Source organism: Cyprinus carpio, chromosome A12 (genome assembly GCF_018340385.1).
Source record: "Cyprinus carpio isolate SPL01 chromosome A12, ASM1834038v1, whole genome shotgun sequence".
NCBI classification, from domain to species: domain Eukaryota; kingdom Metazoa; phylum Chordata; class Actinopteri; order Cypriniformes; family Cyprinidae; genus Cyprinus; species Cyprinus carpio.
In genome coordinates this window covers 25,640,311-25,663,112 of record NC_056583.1, presented here as the reverse complement: position 1 = coordinate 25,663,112, position 22,802 = coordinate 25,640,311, and the positions used below count along the sequence as shown (strand labels likewise).

Here is a 22,802-nt window from a genome sequence, read left to right as displayed (position 1 = left end):
AAAAATGAATATTAACACATTAATACAATTCACTCACCCTCATGTTCTTCCAAACTTTACGATTTACTTTCTTCATTGGAACGCAACAGGAGAAGTTTTAAAGAATGTTTTCCATGAAATAACAAAGAAAATGATGGCTTAAAGCTGCAAAAATGACACAAAAGCACCATTAGGCATTATAATAATATTCATATGACTTGTGGCATATATTCCAAGTTTTTTAAAGTCATTCAGACTGAAATTTAATCATAAAGAAAGTCATATGAGTTTGAAACAGCACAAGTAGTTTTGAGGTTTAAAGTGCTTTATTGGCAAAAAAAAAAAAATATTTGTATATGCATTGCCTAAGCAATTAAAACTGCAAAATGAAAATAGTGTAAAGCGATGTTTTCATCGAGCTCATATTTGTGTTAAAGCGCTTTTATTAAATCTTCCATACAAATAGTGTTATTTGAGCTCTAAACTGTCTTAATTGTTCAATTCATTGCCTGACTCTTTTCATTTCACATGAGACATGCCTCCCACAGAAAATAAATACGCTTAAGAAAAATGCCTGTTTCCATGCTTTATTAGCAATTAAAAATTGACATTGCATTACAGTATGACGATTACAGTAACACAACTGCTAAAAGAGCAAACTAAATCAGTGATGTAGAGGACAGCAGCGGCGTTATGTGTTCTCTGGGTACAGCGTGAGAACTTCTGCCTCTCCGATCCGCTCTGGAACAGAAAGAAATGCTTATAAACAATAACAGAACATAATGAGAGCATGACTTCAGCCATTAGAGTCCAAGCTGAAATTACTTGTACGGATGCTAGTCGTTAAGCAGGAATCTGTTACTATGGAAACTACAAACAGAAGCGCTTTTAAAGCCCCTGCTTGTTTACTAGAATCTGACGTCTGTGTAGTGGACTAATGCTCACTCGATTGCATGCTTCAAGTCTATATATTTTCTCAAAATTTTAAAATGGGTATATGATGTTTATGAATACAGACCTTAACCTCAAAGCTACAGACATGAACTAAAACATTACATTTCACTGGAGGAAGTGTTATTATGGATTATAGACTCTGTGTATTTGAGTTATAAACATCTTAATGCTGGATTTGTTTAATCTTTTGTCTTCTCCAGATGTTTACTGATGGACTGGAGTGCTGTGGATTACTTGTGGATTATTGTGATGTTTTTATCAGCTGTTTGGACTCTCATTCTGACGGCACCCATTCACTTCAGAGCATCCTTTGCGAGACACTGATGCAGTGCTACATTTCTACAAACCTGATGAAGAAACAAACTCATCCTGATCTGGGATGGAGTAAATTTTCAGCAAATTTTCATTTTGGGAAACTATTGCTTTGGCTGCAATTCATGACACAACATGAAAGCATCACACATTGTACAGTAGGTGGTTACAGAGGAGCAAACACTACCAGACGTTCACACCAAACAAACACAGAAACATGCACCTCATTGCTAGGAGACGCATGACAGATGAAAACAATAGGTGTTCTTAAATTGTCTCACAATATCAAACAGGTTTGATCTTCTCTGACTGGATGGAATCATAGACTGACACTAAAAACCCGAGTCTGTGTCCAGTACACACTATAGTGTCGACTCCTCCAGACTGCAAAATAGGAAAAAAATTGGGCAAATTCTCAAAAATAAATGAACACTATAAAAAGCAGCATTTTGGGTTCCTTTCATTGAACGGTTCTTAAAAGAAACATAGTTTTTCTTAGTGTAAGGAACATTTTAATTATCTAAAGAACCCTTTGTCCAGCGGAAAGATTCCATGGATGTTAAAGCTTCAATGCCAATAAGCAACCTTTATTTTTAAGAGTGTTTTCCAGTCTTTCCAGCTGTATGTGTAGACCAGGGTTCCTCAGTGCCAGTCTTGAATGCCCTGATGCAAGCGGTAGACTTACTAAAGTTTGAAACGGAGCCAAATTGTGTTTTAATAAAAGCTGAGAGCAATATTACTGCTCTCTACCAAAAGCAGCCCACGTGAAATCATGAACTCAGTCCTCTCAGAATGACAATGGCGTATTAATAACGCTCCAGTTCACATCAGTGCACAATACATCTGACACAAGTACAGAAAGCTCACCTGGTTTGTCCTGTAACGGCTCTGCGGGATGTGAACTGTGCAAAAGCCAAATAAAACTCATTGTAACAATTATGATGACAGTCATATAATCACATGATGATAAAAATATAGGGCAACACTTCAGAATACTGAAGCAATGAGTAACACAGTATTAACATTCTAGTAACTAATATTAACCAACAAGAAACTACGATTAATTAATTAATCAGTAATAGCACTACTAGTTTACTATGAGTTATTATCCTTCAGAAGAAATTACTGTCCATAAACAACCATTACAAAACCCTCAAATGCTTACAATGACTAATGTCTTAACTTGTGAGTTGTTATGCATTTCACTTTAGAATACATAAATAATCATTAATTAGTAAAGAAGGTAAAAATGATTAAAATATATAAATATTATAATTAGAGTATTTTATTTTTTATTATGATTATAATTAGATTGTATTTGTTTTTGGTGTATTACATGCTTACATATTCACACATTGGCAGTAAATTATTCATAATTTATTGATTCTTCCTTGATTCTTCTATTTTATTTTATTTTTCAAAGTTGTAAATAAATTATTGGAGTACATTTTACGAGAAAATACAATTTCCGTGTTTCTACTTCAGAATTTCATATTTAATTCAGTGTCACTTGCTGCATTTTTGGAATGATTTGTGAAACTTACTAACGATTTCTGAATGAAAATTATTTCTAGGGTACTAGTTGGACCAGTCAGTTAGCACTTTATTAACTACAAACAAATTATTCTTGCTTAGTATTTTTGTCGTTTTCCACAAAATAAACAAACAAACAAACAAACAAAAGTTCTAAAAATTCTTAGATCAAGATATCTACTTGAAAAGCAAAATGACTTCAGATATTATAACTTGTTTTCTAAAAAAAAAAAATGTAAGTGAGTTAAAAGGAAATTTTTTTTTTTTTTTTCTAACAACAGTGACAGATATTTTTGCTTGTTTTAATTTTAAGCATAAACTCAATTAATTTTGATCTATTTTTCAGTAAACAAGACTTAATATTTACTTCTCAAGTAAATGTATCTTGATTTAAGAATGTTTTTAGATATTTGTACTGAAAAACAAAACAAAACAAAAATACTGAGTAAGAATTTTTTTATTTATTTTTTTGCACTGTGGAATTATGAAACTTAATTTGGATTCTTAGTAGTTCTCTGAGAGTTATGAAAAAATAGTACTGATTAACTACCACATTCAGCTGAGTGCTATTACTTGTTTGTTAACCAGAGATCCTTGTTAGTTCATAGAAGTTACTAGAATGCTGCATTTCCGTTTATTCCTCTTTAGCCATTCATTAATGATGCAACAGTATTTTAAAGTGTTTTCACTGATAGTAAGACAGCAGCTGTAAACCCTGCAGGAAACACTCACCTGCTCTTCCTCCGGCTGACAGATGAGCTGAGGAACACATGATCAGGCAGATCTTCAGACGTCAAAGGCAGAAGTTCTGATCCAGATGTCTGCTGGGTCAGAGAGCTGGAGTCGACCATGGCTTTCTGGAGTAACCCCTGAACCAGCTCTTTCTCTGAGAGCAGAAACACATCTAATGAGCCTTCATCTATCTGCAGGACACAAGCAGCACGTCTCCAAGTGTTAAACTCACTGATGTTTCCATAATGGAAACTAATAGGAATATTTGTGCTGCCCTGCTGTGCATTATGTATTTTTGTTGGTGGTGGTGATTATTTTAAGAGAAGATCTCATAAGTAACTTGAATAAATTGAGACAAAGTGCAAATGAAACAAAATTTTCTCATGACAAACTGTGGAACTATGGAAGCTTGTGATTGTCACAATTGTGATTTTTTTCCGATTTCTGACTTTACATCTCGCAATTCCGACTTAACATCTCTCAATTCCGACTTTACATCTCTTAATTTCCGACTTTACATCTCGCAATTCCGACTTTACATCTCTCAATTCCGACTATACATCTCTCAATTCCGACTTTACATCTCGCAATTTCCGACTTTACATCTCGCAATTCTGACTTTACATCTCGCAATTTCCGACTTTACATCTCTTAATTTCCGACTTTACATCTCGCAATTCCGACTTTACATCTCTCAATTCCGACTATACATCTCACAGTTCTGACTTTACATCTCTTAATTTCCAACTTTACATCTCGCAATTCCGACTTTACATCTCGCAATTCCGACTTTACATCTCTCAATTCCGACTTTACATCTCTCAATTCCGACTTTACATCTCGCAATTCCGACTTTACATCTCGCAATTCCGACTTTACATCTCGCAATTCCGACTTTACATCTCGCAATTCCGACTATACATCTCGCAATTCCGACTTTACATCTCTCAATTCCGACTTTACATCTCGCAATTCCGACTATACATCTCTCAATTCCGACTTTACATCTCTTCATTTCCGACTTTACATCTCTCAATTCCGACTTTACATCTCGCAATTCTGACTTTACATCTCTCAATTCCGACTTTACATCTCGAAATTCCGACTTTACATCTCGCAATTCCGAATTTACATCTCTCAATTCCGACTATACATCTCACAGTTCTGACTTTACATCTCTTAATTTCCGACTTTACATCTCGCAATTCCGACTATACATCTCTCAATTCCGACTATACATCTCGCAATTCCGACTTTACATCTCTTCATTTCCGACTTTACATCTCGCAATTCTGACTTTACATCTCTCAATTCTGACTTTACATCTCTTAATTTCCGACTTTACATCTCGCAATTCCGACTATATCTCTCAATTCCGACTATACATCTCACAGTTCTGACTTTACATCTCTTAATTTCCAACTTTACATCTCGCAATTCCGACTTAACATCTCGCAATTCCGACTTTACATCTCTCAATTCCGACTTTACATCTCGCAATTCCGACTTTACATCTCTCAATTCCGACTTTACATCTCGCAATTCCGACTATACATCTCTCAATTCCGACTTTACATCTCTTCATTTCCGACTTTACATCTCTCAATTCCGACTTTACATCTCGAAATTCCGACTATACATCTCGCAATTCCGACTTTACATCTCTCAATTCCGACTTTACATCTCGCAATTCTGACTTTACATCTCGCAATTCCGACTATACATCTCTCAATTCCGACTTTACATCTCGCAATTCTGACTTTACATCTCGCAATTCCGACTATACATCTCACAGTTCTGACTTTACATCTCTTAATTTCCAACTTTACATCTTGCAATTCCGACTTTACATCTCGCAATTCCGACTATACATCTCTTAATTTCCGACTTTGCATCTCGCAATTCCGACTATACATCTCTCAATTCCGACTTTACATCTCTCAATTCCGACTTTACATCTCGCAATTCCGACTATACATCTCGCAATTCCGACTTTACATCTCTCAATTCCGACTTTACATCTCGAAATTCCGACTATACATCTCTCAATTTCAACTTTACATCTCGCAATTCCGACTTTACATCTCTCAATTCCGACTATACATCTCTCAATTCCGACTTTACATCTCTCAATTCCGACTATACATCTCTTAATTTCTGACTTTACATCTCGCAATTCTGACTTTACATCTCGCAATTCTGACTTTACATCTCTTAATTTCCAACTTTACATCTCGCAATTCCGAATTTACATCTCGCAATTCCGACTATACATCTCACAGTTCTGACATTACATCTCTTAATTTCCGACTTTACATCTCGCAATTCCAACTTTACATCTTGCAATTCTGACTATACATCTCTTAATTTCCGACTATACATCTCTCAATTCCGACTTTACATCTCTCAATTCCGACTATACATCTCTCAATTCCGACTATACATCTCTCAATTCCGACTATACATCTCACAGTTCTGACATTACATCTCTTAATTTCCGACTTTACATCTCGCAATTCCGACTATACATCTCTCAATTCCGACTATACATCTCACAGTTCTGACTTTACATCTCTTAATTTCCAACTTTACATCTTGCAATTCTGACTATACATCTCTTAATTTCCGACTATACATCTCTCAATTCCGACTTTACATCTCTTAATTTCCAACTTTACATCTTGCAATTCCGACTTTACATCTCGCAATTCCGACTATACATCTCTTAATTTCTGACTTTACATCTCGCAATTCCGACTTTATATCTCGCAATTCTGACTTTACATCTCACAATTGCGACATTCACCATGCGTCAATCAATTATTTGTTTAACTGCTAATAAATCAATTAAAGCAAAGGGCAGTTGTTCACCTTTTTCACTCGCCAACAAAAGCCACTGCTGAACCATTGAGAGAGAATCCGTCTGCAGGATCTGACACAAAAGCTCCAGCACCTGAGAAATATAAAGTTATTTTAGTACAATTGAGATATTAGATATTAGATTAGTGCATCAGGTTCAACTAAATGAAAAAGAGAATAACTTTAATAACCAGAGAGAGTGAACACTGATCTCAGCAGCTCATTCTCACATGACTGAATAAAACCAGCTAACCAAATATTGAAATTATGGAATGGTATTTAAATATTTGATTTGCTTATTAAATTTCTTTGGCATGCGGTCTGTATACAATTTTCATATTCATCATATCTTAAATTGAAAATGACCAAATAAGGAGAGCTTCAGGATCCGTCCTGACACACGGGAGGTATTCTGAATAAATTATTAGCGAAATGTTTCAATTCCAAATTTGTACTGTTATATTTTCAATTGGTAGTTAGCTACATGATTATCCACATCACATTGCTCGTATAATTCAGCAAGAGCAATAAATACACTTTTTAAATCAATTTTGTATAGAAATGTCTAAAGTTTTGGCAGTCCAAAGACAATGATAACAGTTTACAGTTTATTAATAGAACATAAAATAAAACTTTTGACTGGTTGTGTATTCCAGTTTGATATTTTAATTCCATAAATACATGCACTTTATTTCCATACGCCTCATGCAATCTGTCTTAAAAACCGGGTGACGCCTTTACCAGTGATGTGACAATGATATTTCCTTTCTTATATCTGCCAGTATTGAGTTCTAACCAGATGCAATGTGAAAGTTTCTGTGAGATGCACGTGTTCAGAAAGCGTGTCGTCGCTGAAGGTCAGTGATCAGCACAGGTGTGTTACCTTGAGCTCCACCCCCTCCAGGGTTTGCGTCTGCCATCGCTGAGCTCGTTTGTGTGAAGTCCTGCTGCTGCGCTTCTTCCCTCCCCAGGACGAAGCAGGGATGATCCGGCCGGACTGCGCCGAATACTGCGTCTTCCTGCGAGGAACTTCCTCATCTGTGAGTTTCTTTGAGTTTAATCACAGACAAACACAAAGACTGGATGCATTCAGGCTTCTACAATCAATTTATTTTGATTTAATCCAGTTAATGACACATTCATAACATATTAATTTAACACATCCATAATGTTTCTGCAGAAAGAACTGAGCTTTTTGGGGTTATTCATGGTCTGCTGTGGTCATTTGTTATTGCTTTTACACTTTTACATTCCCTTTTAATGTTTGATGGTTGAAGGGTGAGTAGAATAATGTTGCCTCATTGTACCCAGTTTTTGAAAATGTTTATTAATGCATCCATAAAGCAAATCTTTTGCTGTTTGTTTGCAGTTTAACAGAAGTTACTCCCATAATTCAGTGTCATGGGGCACAGAAAAAGGTGGATAATCTAAAATCAGTCAAATCACCCCTTTGTTTATTTGCTAAGTATTTTGGCTGATTTGATTATGATTTCAGCTTTTAATAAGAGTGCAGTAATCTCTGCTTTATCATATTTGAATAAATTTCACAGAATTCAAAATCAGTGCATACTGAAATACTAATAAATATATAAATAAACAAGCAAGCAAGCTTTGTGCATTTATGCATTGGGAAAAAGCGTCTTGCATTGCATTAAATGCTTAATTTTTTTTATGAGTTCATGCATTCACTAGGAATCAAACCCATGGCCTTCTAGAGAGTCATTTCATGAAATCTGATTTTTACAAACCCAACTGAAAATTGCATTGCAATGCAAGATGTGATTTAAAAGCTTAAAAACAAATGTTTGATGTAGGTGTTACAGCAGGATCTTTAAAACTGACAGTCACTCCATCCTTTCAGAAACGCTGCATTCTCTGCTTTCTGCTCATGCTGTTCTGAACATTATTCAAGCATCAGTGTCACTGGTGATACCTAAAGAAAGTGAAAGGTCAGGTACCTCTCTCGTGTCCTGCTGGGTCGCTGAAAGACTGACTTTGGTGGCCAAATCCTTCAGTTCCTCACGCCAGCTTTCAGAAATCAGTTCTGTGAAAAGACATGAGAGATGAAAGAGAGCAAGAACAAGAAACAGATAAAATAACTACTACTACTGACGGAAATAAATAAAGATTTGAGAGCCATTTTCTGGAGTGTTTTTTAAGATCCTCTAAATAGTCATATATGACTATTTAGAGGATTATAACAATTATTTTATAACAATTATAATAATAATAATAATGCAACATATTACACTTGATTTTTTTTAATTATCTCAAACACAAGCAACTCAAATTACTGTTTGACAACTTAAATACCTTTGATCTGCGTTTAAATTGAATTTTTGTAATTAATTAATTTTGTTAAACTTTATTTTTTAGCAATGTGAGATTGTATGTAACTACAATCTGTTATTCAGTCTGTCATCTTTGCTTGATTTTCAGTGCCTTATACATGATATGAGCTTTGCAATGTTTTTTTTTTTTTAAACCTAGAGGCCAATATATTAAATCCAAAAGTTCTAATGAGATGCACATAAACTCAACACACAAATCTCAAACATGGCGATGATCAACAAATGTTAATTAAGTAAAAATATACACTCTGAACCATATGACAGCTAACTATTATTGAGAGCAACAGCATTAATTAAACTAGTAAAATGTATAGCAATGATCATTTTTAAAATAATAGTAATCATTTAGTAACCAAATAATATATATATATATATATATATATATATATATATATATATATATATATATATTTCAAGTTACAATTCATACTGGCAACATTGTTTTAATTTTTTTTAAATAAAATAAAATACAATAGAATAAATAAATAAATAAAATTAATTCTAAATATTGACAAGCAGTTTTAGATATTTTGGCCTTTTCTTCATTTAATTGAATGACTTTCTTATATAAAAAAAGCACTTTGGTTTGCACAAACCTGACAGAATGTATGTTTCTCACGATTCTGAGTTTGAAGCATGTCATTTTTATGCTGATTTTTATTTTTTTATTTTTTTATCCCAGATTTATATATTCAAAGTCAAACAAAGAATAAGTTAGGAGTAGGCTGATTCCCCAGAAAACATTCAATACATCGAAACATTCATTATGCACATTTACAACTACCTCAACATCCATTTTTTTTGTATTTCTATTTATGTAATTTTTCTATATACAGTATGCATATTTTGTCAAACTTTTTTAAAGTCAAGCTTAAGCCAAACTTTTTTTGGAAAAAAAAATGCACATATAGAAAAAGCAATATAGAAATAAAATATTAAAATAAATAAAAATATAAATAAAAAAATGGGTGCGTATGCGTATTTCTTCTCTCTCTCTCTGTCATAAAAAAAGAATGTTGTCATTCTGTTTGATGTATCAAATGTTGTTTGTTTTCACTTTTTTGTTTCAAAATTTGAAACATTCAAAACTCAGACTGGTTTGTTTAAGCATCACAAATGAGATTTGAGTTTTTCAATGAAAAAGCTACATTTAAGTCAGTTATTAAGTACTTTTTGAGCTCGACAGACTATGAATATTCAGTCTTGGATCTCTTTTTGTGTTCCCTGAAGAAATAAAGTCATGTGGGTTTGGTGAGTCAGTGATGACAGAAATGTTTATTTTTGTGTGAACTATCACAAAAGCAGCATTGGTGTTTGTGTAATACCGTGGTATCTATACCTGCTCGTGCTCCAGAGCGAGCCGAGCCGATCTCAGGTGTTAGAAACACCGACCAACGGCTCCCAGACACTTGACTTTTAATGAGCGGATGAGGACAGAGAGGAGTGAAGCCGTACCAGTCATCATTCACCGTACAAACCGGCTTACCATTCAACCCTACGGAGAGAGAGAAGAGCATTAGAAATCTCTCAGGATTCAGACCCACATTAAACCACACTGGACTCCCTGTGGCCCAAGCTCTTTACAGGAATATAGTAAAGTTACTCGCAGCTGCTAAAGGAAACAGGTTTTTACAGGCGGAAACCATCTGAGATGAGAATCTGTGAGCTCTGAGATGCTGTCAATCACAAATAAATCCTGTGTTGCCTAAAGCAGCACCTCAAGTCAGAGTTTTGTGTGAATATTCATAGAGACCCAGGCTTGTTTTGGCTACGAGGCTTTTGACAGATTCAGGTGCCTTTATTATGCTAATAGAGACTAAACCTCACAAAACAGCCTCTGTGTCAGGAGTCCTGCTGCTACAGGCATGTTTTACTATGCAGCGAGCCTCCAGTGATGTGACAACAAGATAAAAGATGAAGAAATGAATGTTTTTGTACTAAAACATAATGTTGGATTAGTCCTTCAGGCATTCAGCTACTGCTTTTATCACAAAATATGTTCTCCTTGACTTCATCCATCATTACATGTCAACACTTTCTGTCAACAGTGCAGTGTCATGACAAATCTAGCATTTAAGAATGAAGATTAAGAATGAATTTAGAGGACGGTTACAAACTGACTGATTAATCTATTGAAGAAAATATGATCATTTTGCACATCACACAAACATTCAATGCAGAAGTCATTTTGTTTTTCTGGACCTACTGTACATAAAATGAGAAAAAGAAAGAAGAAGAAACAAGATTTTCTTCTTGTTTTTGTCTTGTTTTGCAGTACAAATATCCAAACATTCATAAATCTAGATACATTTACTTGAAAACAAAAGTGATGTACAAAAACAAGTCTTGTTTTCTGAGAATGCATCAAAAGTTTGTGAATTTACACTTAAAAAAAAAAAGTCTGACAATGGGGCAAGAAAAATAAATTTATTTTCCCTTTAAATTAAATGTATTTTTCTGACCCCACTAGCAGATAATTTTTTCTTATTTTAAGCATCAACTAACATCATTTTGATAATTTTATCAGAACACAAGACTTAATATCAAGTCATTTTGTAAATGTATCTTGATTCAAGAACGTTTAAATATTTGTTCTGGAAAACAAAATAAAATACTGAGAAAGAAAATAATCTTTTGCAGTATGAAAATCTCTAAGAATTTATTTAGCAAATTGCTTAATTGAGTTGACATACTGTATAATTGACACCGAAAACACCTCAAATTAATAAAATAAACAATTAATCACAGCAGAGTTTTAGTATGAAGACAGGCTTTAATGATGCCTGAGTTTATACATTTTTACTTACATATCTGGAAGTGCTGACAAAAAAACAAATGTGAAACCTGAATATTAATATATTTTAAATGCACAGTTTCTTTCTATGTAGTCATGTAAATATATGTTCATATATATTTAAATTTATTGTCCATCCTCGTGCATGATTACTGTCAATCCCTCACTGAACCGGTTTATTTTCCTGTCATTGTGTGAATAATCAAGTTATAATTAAAAGAAGTGTCTGATCTTGATCGGAGCAGATTTCAGACAAACACAAGCATGTTTTTGGACAGGTCTGTGCGTCCGGAGCGGCTCACCCTGCATGTGTCTGACTCTGTGAGGATGAGGATTGTGTCTGGAGAAGAAGGAATGATGGCTGAGGCTCCCGAAGCGAAGGCTGCCTCTAGTGGAGGTCCTGCTCGTGACCGGGGTCTCACACAGCGCTTTCTCCTGACGCACAGATTCAGGACTGATCCGCAGAGCTTCATTCACCTGCTCCTCCGATGGCTCCATAATCTCTGGAAGGAAAAAACTGCACAAATCCCAAATGCCAAATGCCTTTTACAGTACAAAAGTTCACCAGTAGTCACAGAGATAAAAGCATCTCCACTCATGTCCTTTGACAGAAAGCAACCTGCATGTACTTTCACACACAATACGTCATCATTTTAGCAATTTAGACACAGAGGTCTTCATGCATTAATCAGTTTTTGAACAGGTAGTGTAACTTATAAGTAGAACTACTTTGAAATGCGCAGCTCACCTCGGTTCGCTGTGTTCCTCTGTTTGCTGTCGTTGCCTGGAGACTCTGAACAAAGCCAGATTAAAGCTCCAACAGCAGAGCTGAGGACTGCTAAAAACCCTCGACCTACTCGTTTTGCATTATTTTAAGCCACTTGAAGCAGTCGCGAGTTCAAGTTAACGCATTAACCTTTATGCTTGTGCTCTGGGGCCTTTCAAGTAGCTTTTAAAACATCTTTCAGATTCAACAGAGAAATGATTATCAACAAAAACTGAACTCTACCAGTGCACTCCACCTGTCTGTGTCTAATTGTACTGTATATGGTCATGTTTACTTTATTTGTGTATAGTCTTGTCAAAAATATCTTAGAATGAGCCTCGTCACAAGCATTTTTAATGAGGAAAAAATGCCTCTTGACTCACATGTTAAGACCTCCTATCTGTTGCTTAATGCATTTTTGGAAATTCAACATTAGGATCTATACGAAGGCCAAATTAAAGACAATTTCCACAGTGCATGAGGTTAATGCACATAGGGATTAAATCTGGATTTTGAAACCACTTAAAGAATCTAAACTAACCAATACAATGCAGTGTCACATTTCTGCTGTATGGCAACTGTGAGTGCCACTTTTGCACATCAATCATGAGCACTCAGCTGTGATTTTCTGCATCACATGAAGTGTGTCCTACTGAAGTATCATCACCACATATGCTTCAGCATGGAGAACAAACTCTAATACCTCAATTTCCAACTCCGCTGTGATAAATTGGCTCATGCAGATTGGATTCACAGAAATAATTGGAAATTACTTTTTGTGAAGCAACAAAGGGATGCTTCCTCTTAAACATATTAGATAAACTATGATATAACAAATTCAAATTAACACAAGCACGTCCACCCACCTCAAAACATGGCAGAAAGAAAAATAGCCTCAATCTGTATCAATTGTCAGGCAAATTGTGAGTAGACCAGCAAACACAGAATGTTCTCCTAACGTTCTCATTATTTAATCTCTAGGGAGAACACAAGGAGATGTATGGGCCACACTTAAAAGCTTGAAAATTCCACTTCCAACAGATCTCCTTTTTAATGAATATTACAAAAAAAAAGCTTAATGCTTGAATAGCGCTGATCACAAATACTAGAATATGGAATTATCTTTTATTGCAAAAAAAAAAGTGTTTATTTTTGTCTTGTTTTCCAGTGCAAAAGAATCATAGCATAAATCAAGATGCATTCACTTGGATTTACTTGGAAAAAAAGAAATACAAGGAATTGAAAGTTTATGATAAAAAAAAAAATAAAAAGAAGAAGAATATCTACCAATGGGCTCAGAAAAAACAATTTAATTCAAAGGAAAAACAAGTTTTCATTCCCTGCTGACAGATATTGGTTCTTGTCTTAAGCATAAACTTGCTTAAGTTTGTTTAGTTTCTCAGACAAAAAAACTTAATATCTTCATTTTGCATCTCAAGTATCTTGATTTAATGGATTTACTGGAAAACCAAAATCCTCGATTTCCCGCAGTGCATGCAACACTTAATACCATGACTTTCTTACGATTTCTGCTATAACTTTTAATGTCTTAGTTTGTGCAAGGGCAGACTTTGAAGTCCTACTAACATTTGGTACCCAAACCTGCTATAGTCTTGTTAGAATGAGACGGGAAATGTTATTTGAAAACATTTATTTCACATTACTATAACCTAGGGATCCTCAAAGACATTTCATTTGGATACTATTAAACGTTTAGAAAATAAGGAAAGTAGTTTGACCTCGTGAGGTGCAAGTCAAAGCTTTAAACAACATTACAAAAAAAAAAAAAAAAAAAGAAAAAAAAAAGTAGTCTATTCTTGGCAGGTCCAGCGCATAGCGAGCGCGCGCGCGCTGACGCACAGACAGCAGAAGACGCGGAGCAGCCTGACAGCAGCAGCGCGATTCACTCACAGTTCACCAAACCTCACTGGAGCACTGGACTTATACTTCTGCCCTCAGTATAAACTGAAAGCCGACATGTCTTCTTCTACAGAGATGACGGCTACCACGAAGATCACTCCGGAGGTTCTCCAGGAACTCCTGCAGTTCTACAACCTCTCGCGTCAGGAATTCATCCACACCTACAACATCCAGCCTCTGGTCTACATCCCCGAGCTCCCTGCTGGAGCGAAGACCACGTTTGTCGTGATGTACGTGATTATATTCGCGCTGGCGCTGGTCGGGAACAGTCTGGTGGTTTGTGTCGTGCTGCGTAAGCGCGCGATGCGCACCGCCACCAACATCTTCATCTGTTCTCTGGCGGTCAGCGACCTGCTCATCACCTTCTTCTGCATCCCGTTCACACTGCTGCAGAACATCTCTTCAGAGTGGCTGGGAGGTCAGAGTCTGCTTTATAATTAGTCACTAATAAACATGACATAACATGAAAATGACTGGAAATACTTAGAAGAGTCAATGCTACATGCAGTGTTCTCCAACTGAAACTATTTACACAGTTATTTTACATGCATTATTCTACAGCTCATGAGGTCATATTAATTAGAATGTGCAATGAACAACTTGTATGTAAAAAGTATGTAGCAAACACATTTTCTCCTGTACAATCATACAACTGTTGAGTGCTTTGTGAATTGCGCATAAATCAAACGTTATTGGGTAACATTTTATAATAATTGCAGAGCAAAAATTTTTATTTTACAAATAAAATATTATTTAAAGAGGCTACATGGAATATTAGTAGGCTTGTAAACTCATTTGTCAGACTGTAGGAAAGAATTAAAACTAACTAGTGACGATAAAAAGGTAATTAAAATGTAATTAAAAAATTTAAATAATGTAAAGTGAAACGTTAAATTCACATTTACAGAACTTAAATACATTTTTAAAAATATATTTTATTTATATTTTACATTTTTATTAATTACATTTAATTTAATTAATTTATATTTTCACATAAAAGTAACAATCTTGATGCTGAAAAACGTGCTGTCAACTATCCTGAACTTATATATACTGTATATATATATATATATATATATATACACACACACACACATTCACATACACTAAATTATATACTTTATATACACAAAAGCACCACAAAGTATCATGAAAATATTATTATAATACAAATGTTTTGTGGCATGTAAGATAGCACCATGGTATCATGTTAAGTACTTTGGTAGCCTATATGGTGTAAATAGCATGATTTAAAAACATGGTAATCAGTCAGTACCACAGTATAAGTTTAAAAACCCCATGGACAGTTTTCCTGTGGGGTTTAATTAAAGAGATTCAGCTCCAGGTCTGAATCTAAAGTAGGATTGTGAGAAGTGACACGGCAAACGTCTCTCATTTTTATGTTTATCATCACTGCGAGATACAGCAAGAAGTCATTAGACCAATAAATACACACCTGTATGGAAACACGCATACTGGCACTGTTATGAGCGACAGCACACTTTGGCAAGTCTGACTTTATGCTAAGCAACAAACGATCCACAGCCAATGAGAGTGCAGACAGTGGTCACATGATCTGCGAGTGAGCTGCACAGGTTTTGAACATATGCTAAAATTTACCATAAATCTGTAATTCATGCAGTGCGGAAGTTTGTATTCTCTGTCCGGAGCCAGAGAAAAAAACACTGAAAGGGTAACACTTTAAGGTTAATTCTAGTTGCTTATGAGCATGCATATTACTAGTATTTGGCTGATTATTAGTACTTATTTGGCACATATAAATGCCTTATTCTGCATGATCATGTTCTACATCCCTTAACCCGGCCCAGAACCTAAACTTAACTACCTCACTTAGTTTATTGAGGGAAAATTCTTAGTTAATAGTGAATACGTGTTCCCTAATCTTAAACGCTACCACTGAAAAAAATAAGCACTATATAGACATATTTAAAAATACAATATAAAATAATAAAAACACAATAATTAATAAAAATGACAAAAGCACACAACATAAGTGCACATTAAAATGAAAACGGAAAATACTAAGAAATTAAAAATATAACAAAAAAATTGAAATTCGATACATTAAATTAAAAATAACAGTATCTCAATATTAAACACTGCACCAATACACGTTCCTACTTGACTGATTCATTAATATTCATAATAAACATGTCCTGTTTTAAATTTCTTTTGGGGATTTTGAGCAAATATTGTACGAAATACAAGCTGATTTAACTGAATTTACTATCATTAAATTGTATTATAAATATCAGCCATCGTTTTATTTATTTATTAAACACCGCGTCAGCAGCAAGGCAAGCATGGCGAAAACAGAATAAATAGCAATGAACAAAAAGCTATTTAAAAAAAAAATTTCCTGATCATTCACGTCATCCAATATGTTCACGTCTTTCTGTCTTCGGACGCAAAGAAATTTCTATGGATTTTTCTCCATATAATGGACTTCAATGGGGACCAATGTGCTGAAGGTCAATATTTAAGGTTAAGGTTAATATTAATTAATTTTTTTTTTTTTATGATTTTTTTAATTATATGTAATTTTTATATTTTTTTTTATTTAATTTAATTTATGTGAGGTCTTGTTATGTATGATTATATTGTGTTTGATTTTTTCACTGTGTGTGTATCTTGTGTTTTCTTTATGTTGCACACGCAGGGGTTCTAGTATGCAAGACCGTTCCTTTCGTACAGACCACAGCCATCGTCACAGGCATCCTCACCATGACCTGCATCGCTGTGGAGAGATACCAGGGCATCGTCTATCCGCTCAAAATGAAGAGGCAGTACACTCCGAAACGAGCCTACAGGATGCTAGGTGAGGTCAAACGCCCACACGCTCAACCCTTGATTATTCAGATAAACCTTCAGAAAAGCAATGCTCCAAAAGCCCTAAAAATCAACGTGAGGTCAAATCCCACAGCACTTAGCTTCTTAACGCACGCTCTTGGTGGCCACTCTTAAGAAGAGAAGATGTTTCCTTTAAATGTATCACGTTTTCTTTTCAAATGTCACCTCCATGTGCAGCTTGGTTTCAGAAAGCCTCCGGAGGATCTGTCTAACGTAACTCCCATCATGCACTGCAGCGTATCGAGATTAACTAAAGCACGGAGAGCATGTCATTAAATCCACAGACTGCTGTTCATTGGGACATCTGTGGACTGATATATAAAGAAATTTATTAAACTATTAAAAACTGTAAAATGTTTCTGATCACTTTTTCAGTGGCTTTAGTTCCAGAAGTATTTTTTCCATTTATTTTATCTCCTAGGGATTAAAAAAAAAAAAAAAGTTTTTGTTAAAGCCTGATAGAGTCTTTGGGGTACAGGGGTTTAACATTTGGAATGGACAATAAAAGAGAAATATATATACAAGCTGCATGCTGTGCAAAGGATGAAAGAGCCTGATGTCTACAAGCAACGGACGGGTGAATTTATTGGGTGCAAAAATTAAAATAGAGCAGTGATTAATTAAATGAGATAATACAGAGGTCTGGATTTACAATATTTACACATTATGACATAAGACAAACTACACAAAACAGGAGGTGGAAGAAGAGATCACACAAAAAAAAGTAAAAAAAAAAACAAGCAGCTAAGAAGTGAACCACAACATTAAAAACTCTGATTTGAAGGGAAAAGAAAAAAAAAAGTTGCTTGCTTCATGGGAGCAGACAAAGTTCTTTTCTTGCCACTATTGTCTGATTTTTGGAAATAACTGCATTACTTGTTTTTTTTATTTTTTAATAATGCATTCTGATGGCTTAAAGCAAAAGCAAATAGCATTAATTAATGACCTCTCAGCTCGCAGCAGGTCTATTTTTAATGGTTTATGAGTTACTGTTAAAAATCAGTTCCCCTATGGAGAAAATAACATGTAAATCTCTCTCTGCAGTACAGTGACAGAATGAAAGCATTACCTCATATGCATGTGTAAATATGAAGTTTTCACCCGAGGGCTCTTCTCTGTCTATTCTCTGATAGGTTCATGTATATTTATGACCCTGGAGCACAAAAGCAGTCTTAAGTCTCTGGGGTATATTTGTAGCAATAGCCAAAAATACATTGTATGGGTCAAAATTATAGATTTTAGATTTTTTTGATATTTTCTTTTATGCCAAAAATCATTAGGATATTAAGTAAAGATTATGTTCAATAAAGATATTTTGTAAATGTTCTACTATAAATATATCAAAACTTAATTTTTGATTAGTAATATGCATTGCTAAGAATTCCTTTGAACAACTTTAAAGATGATTTTCTCAATATTTAGATTTTTTTTGTACCCTCAGATTCCAGATTTTCAAATAGTTGTATCTCGGTCAAATATTGTCCTCCTAACAAACCATACATCAATGGAAAGATTATTTATTCAGCTTTCAGATGATGTATAAATCTCAATTTTGAAAAATGTATCCTTATGACTGGGTTTGTGCTCCAGGGTCACATTTCTATTTCGGTTCATCATTAACAGCAAGGGCTCATGGGACAGAAGCCAGTAATGATCTGGTTTCTATACAGGGCTGGTGTGGATCGCTGCGGTCATGGTTGGATCACCGATGCTGTTCGTGCAGCAGCTAGAGGTGAGTGACATCACGAAAGATATTGAGAGCAGACAGACTGAGCGTTTAATCACAGTCACAGTTAACCGATAGTATTTAACAAGCACAGGGTTAATTGCTGTGACATGTGAAAAAGATCATTTAGTCAAGTTTGACCGTCAGCAGATCAAAGAAATCTCTGCAGTCGATTCAGGTGACAGTAGAAGAGATTCATTTGAGGGCCGTTCAGTTCAGATAGTCTTATCACAAAAGTTTTGTGCTATTCATGGATTTATTTGAGTTCACCAAATTTTTAGTTACTTTCAGTTTTTTTTTTTTTGTTGATAAAGTTTTTGTGTTTTTTATTGATTTATTTAAAGAAACAGGAGTTTTTTGTCTCTCAGTGCATGCATCTGAATTATCGTCATTGATATCGTTATCGCAATACACACCAGAAAATATTGTGATATAGTTTTATCGGCCATCCCAGTTTACGGCATCTTTAAAGTCATGCATGCTCTGTATGAATCTGTGTTCTTCAGGTGAAGTACGACTTCCTGTACGATCATCATCACGTGTGCTGTCAGGAGCGCTGGCATTCGCTGCTGCACCGTCAGGTTTACACCACCTTCATCATGGTGGCGCTGTTCCTGCTGCCGCTGGCCGCCATGCTCTTCCTCTACAGCCGCATCGGCGTTGAGCTCTGGATCCGGAAACGTGTGGGAGACTCTTCCGTCCTCAGCACCATGAACCACAGAGAGATCAGCAAAATCTCAAGGCAAGCGTCTAAACAACTGATAAAAGGTTGATTTTTTAAAGGCAAAACATTTTTATTTTTTTTCAGTTTTTTATATTGTGTTGTGTTTTTAAATTAAACAGGAAAATATAAAATTCAAATAACTTGCTTCACCTTCACAATGCCTTTCATTTATGGCTTTCCGATGCAACATTTTTTTCGCATTTTACCCAATAACATTACAAGTTTCCACACAATCAAGATTATTTGCTGAATAATATGGAATAAAATGACTTTTGAAGCCATTACGTAAAATGCATTATACAGGTATTCAAAGCGTGTTGAAATGCATTATATCTTTTTATGAACAAACTAAATAACTAACTAAACAAAATTAAAGTAGTAATAACTAAACTAAAGCTAAACAAATTAAAGTTAAAATGCATTATAATATTTGCAGATTCCTTGTATTAATAAATAATTGCACGATATGGGATAGAACATTTCAATTGAGATAAACAAAAATAATAATTATAAAAAATAAATGTCTTTGCTTGTTTGTAGGTCTGCACAATTTGTCCAAAATTTTGTCATTATAATTATGGCAATAAAATAAAAATAATAATTATCACTAATAATAATTCTTATTTTATTTATTTAGTAATAACTAATTATTATGGTTGTCTAGTGATTCAGATGTTTAATCTAATTAATTACACAGTGTGCATTACAATATTAGCAGATTTCATTGTTACATCTGAAACTTGTTTGTTGTGTTTTATACTTTCTAACGGTGTAACAATGAATAGATGAGTATTATAACTATATTTACAGTTTTTCATGAGATCGTGCAATGCATTATGAGGTGCATTACAAGGCATAATCAATGCATTCAAAATACAAATGCATGCATTAAATATAAAGGCTCCAAGTAAATATTTAATTCAAAAGTTCATCACATTAAATAAACAAATGCATTATGTGAATGAGTTTTTGTATTAATAAACTGGTGTTAAATGGCAGAGACGTACCTTCACAGCTGTATTTTGTTGCTCAAACAGGAAGAAGAAACGTGCCGTTAAAATGATGATCACCATCGTCCTGCTGTTCACCGTCTGCTGGGCTCCGTTTCATATCGTGCACATGCTGTTCGAGTACAGTAAGTGTATTTGTATTACAGTATGTCTGGTTCGGACACAGTATCCATTACTACATCATTTGGAGACTCATTAGCACTCAACACTGTGAATAAACATTTAAAATATGCAATAGCATTTAAATAAGCTAGTCTAAATGTTGGACTGCACAATTGTTTTATATTTTCTAACTTGTCTGAAATAAAATTTTTGATTGAAAGTGTAAAAAATAAATTCTAGGTTTGCTGTGCTGGTTTGTAGGGCTTCAAATTTTTATCAATATAACTATACAATAATATTAATAATAATAATAATAATTAATAAAAAGGATTAATGACTTGATTATATATAAATAATATGGCTATTAAATAATAATAATATTTGTTTATTTTGAAAAAAGTAATAATAATAATGTTGTGGTGCATAAGTTTTTTTATACTTTATTTTTTTTTATGTAATATTTTTTTTGTTGATGTTTTAATAAAATTCTATGTTTGCTGTGCTGGTTTGTATGCTTGCAAAATGTTACCAATATAACTACAATTATATTATGAATAATAATAAAAATAATTAATGGCCATATTATTGATATATAATCAAGCCATCAAATAATAATATTTTTTTTTATTTTGCAAAAAGTAATAATAATGTAGGGCTGCACAATTGTTTTATATTTTCTAATTTTTCTGAAATTAAATTTTGATTAAAAGTATATAAATAAATTTCTGTAGGTTTGTAGTGCTGCAAAATTTTATCAATATAACTATACAACAACATCAATAATAATAAAAATAATTAATGACTTGATTATATATCAATAATATGACTATTAAATAATAATAATATGCTTTTATATTGCAATAGTAATAATAATGTAGGGCTGCACAATTTGGATACAAAATAATAAAGATGATTAATAACACTATTATAATTATTAATAATAATATTTTTATTTTATTTTTATTTATTTTTATTTAGGAGCAATAGTAATTTATTATTAGACTTAAATATAATAATTATATATAATCAATTACTAAATCAAAACAGAAAAAAATACCATTATAATATTTCATACAGTAAAATATATTTATTAATATATTTATAGTATTTTATTTTACATTACAATCTTAATTTTGCAGTTTTCAAACGTTAATCCATTTAACACATTTCCTTCCCATATGATTTCAACTGTTTTATTCTCAAACTGAGAATAGTTGAAAGCATCTTTACTGGTGATTCACTGTTAATCTGAGCCCTCCACATATCTGATATTAAAACTAATAAGGAATAAACCTTGAAAACCTGTCTATTTTTCATTCAGACGAGCTGGAGAAGAACTACGACGAGGTCACGGTGAACATGATCATCGCTGTGGTGCAGGCCATCGGCTTCTCCAACTCCTTCAACAACCCCATCGTCTACGCCTTCATGAACGAGAACTTCAAGAAGAACTGCGTGGCCACGCTTTCTGTGTACCTGCGGCGTCCCGTCCAGCAGAGCGGCGCCGTTCAGCGGCCCAACCTCAGCGTGCACTTCTCCAAACCCCTCAAAACCAGCGGGAACAACGCCGACCTGCACACGCATCAGAACCGAGTGCTGTCCTCGTCACACGGAGATCTGGAGATGTCCACGGCGTTCACCGAGCAGAAAGTCAAAACCACAAACTCTCTGCTTCCGTCCAGCAGCTCCTGTGTGAAATAAACTCAGTGCAGGCGGATGAGAGCTTTACTGCGATCTGCTGGCAGCAAACGCAGCCTCGAGATCATCAACGCCGCTGCCGGAGGAGCTCAGGATATCAAGTCTATGATGGGAGACGTCCGAGCGGTTCACGTGCAGCGCAGTGGAAATACAGCACTGACCTCATTCAAGGAGCACGGAGATCATCATTCTGTCATCGTTTACTCACAATCATATCATTCCAGACACGGATACGGTTGTTTTTCTTTCTTTCTTTATAATGTATTTGAAGTGGGGGGTAAGGTTTTTTTTTTTTCTGTTTATCTGATGCAAAAAAAGTTATTTTAGTGCTTAAATACTTTTAGTATTTTTTAATAATTATTTTAGAATTATTTGATTTTTTTTTATTTTTTATTAAATGTTTATCTCAATACTAAAAGAACACTTTTATTTACACTTTTTAAAATGTCTATATAATTTGGATTTTTGTTT

General features: G+C 34.3%; 2 protein-coding genes across 3 annotated transcripts; one reads left to right on the top strand and one right to left on the bottom strand.

Annotated features, from left to right (window-relative positions):
* Window positions 1-552: 552 nt before the first annotated feature.
* Window positions 553-12,415, bottom strand: tbata (thymus, brain and testes associated). 2 transcript variants are annotated; one of them, XM_042768184.1, is made up of 9 exons: window positions 12,263-12,415; window positions 11,817-12,031; window positions 10,060-10,215; window positions 8,328-8,413; window positions 7,253-7,417; window positions 6,382-6,463; window positions 3,511-3,664; window positions 2,113-2,147; window positions 553-720 (listed from the first exon to the last, which is right to left on the bottom strand). In XM_042768184.1, exons 2-9 carry the CDS (start codon window positions 12,010-12,012, stop codon window positions 671-673), a joined length of 924 nt encoding a protein of 307 aa, XP_042624118.1. In that variant the 5' UTR covers window positions 12,013-12,031; window positions 12,263-12,415; the 3' UTR covers window positions 553-670. The 2 variants fall into 2 exon arrangements, with proteins under 2 accessions (XP_042624118.1, XP_042624119.1); XM_042768185.1 differs by having other exon boundaries at window positions 11,817-12,017; window positions 12,263-12,360.
* Window positions 12,416-14,086: 1,671 nt separating this feature from the next.
* On the top strand, window positions 14,087-22,575 carry LOC109061457 (pyroglutamylated RF-amide peptide receptor). Its single transcript, XM_042768250.1, has 6 exons — window positions 14,087-14,618; window positions 16,881-17,039; window positions 18,742-18,803; window positions 19,304-19,539; window positions 20,559-20,656; window positions 21,955-22,575. Exons 1-6 carry the CDS (start codon window positions 14,258-14,260, stop codon window positions 22,332-22,334), a joined length of 1,296 nt encoding a protein of 431 aa, XP_042624184.1. The 5' UTR covers window positions 14,087-14,257; the 3' UTR covers window positions 22,335-22,575.
* The last annotated feature ends 227 nt before the right edge of the window (window positions 22,576-22,802 follow it).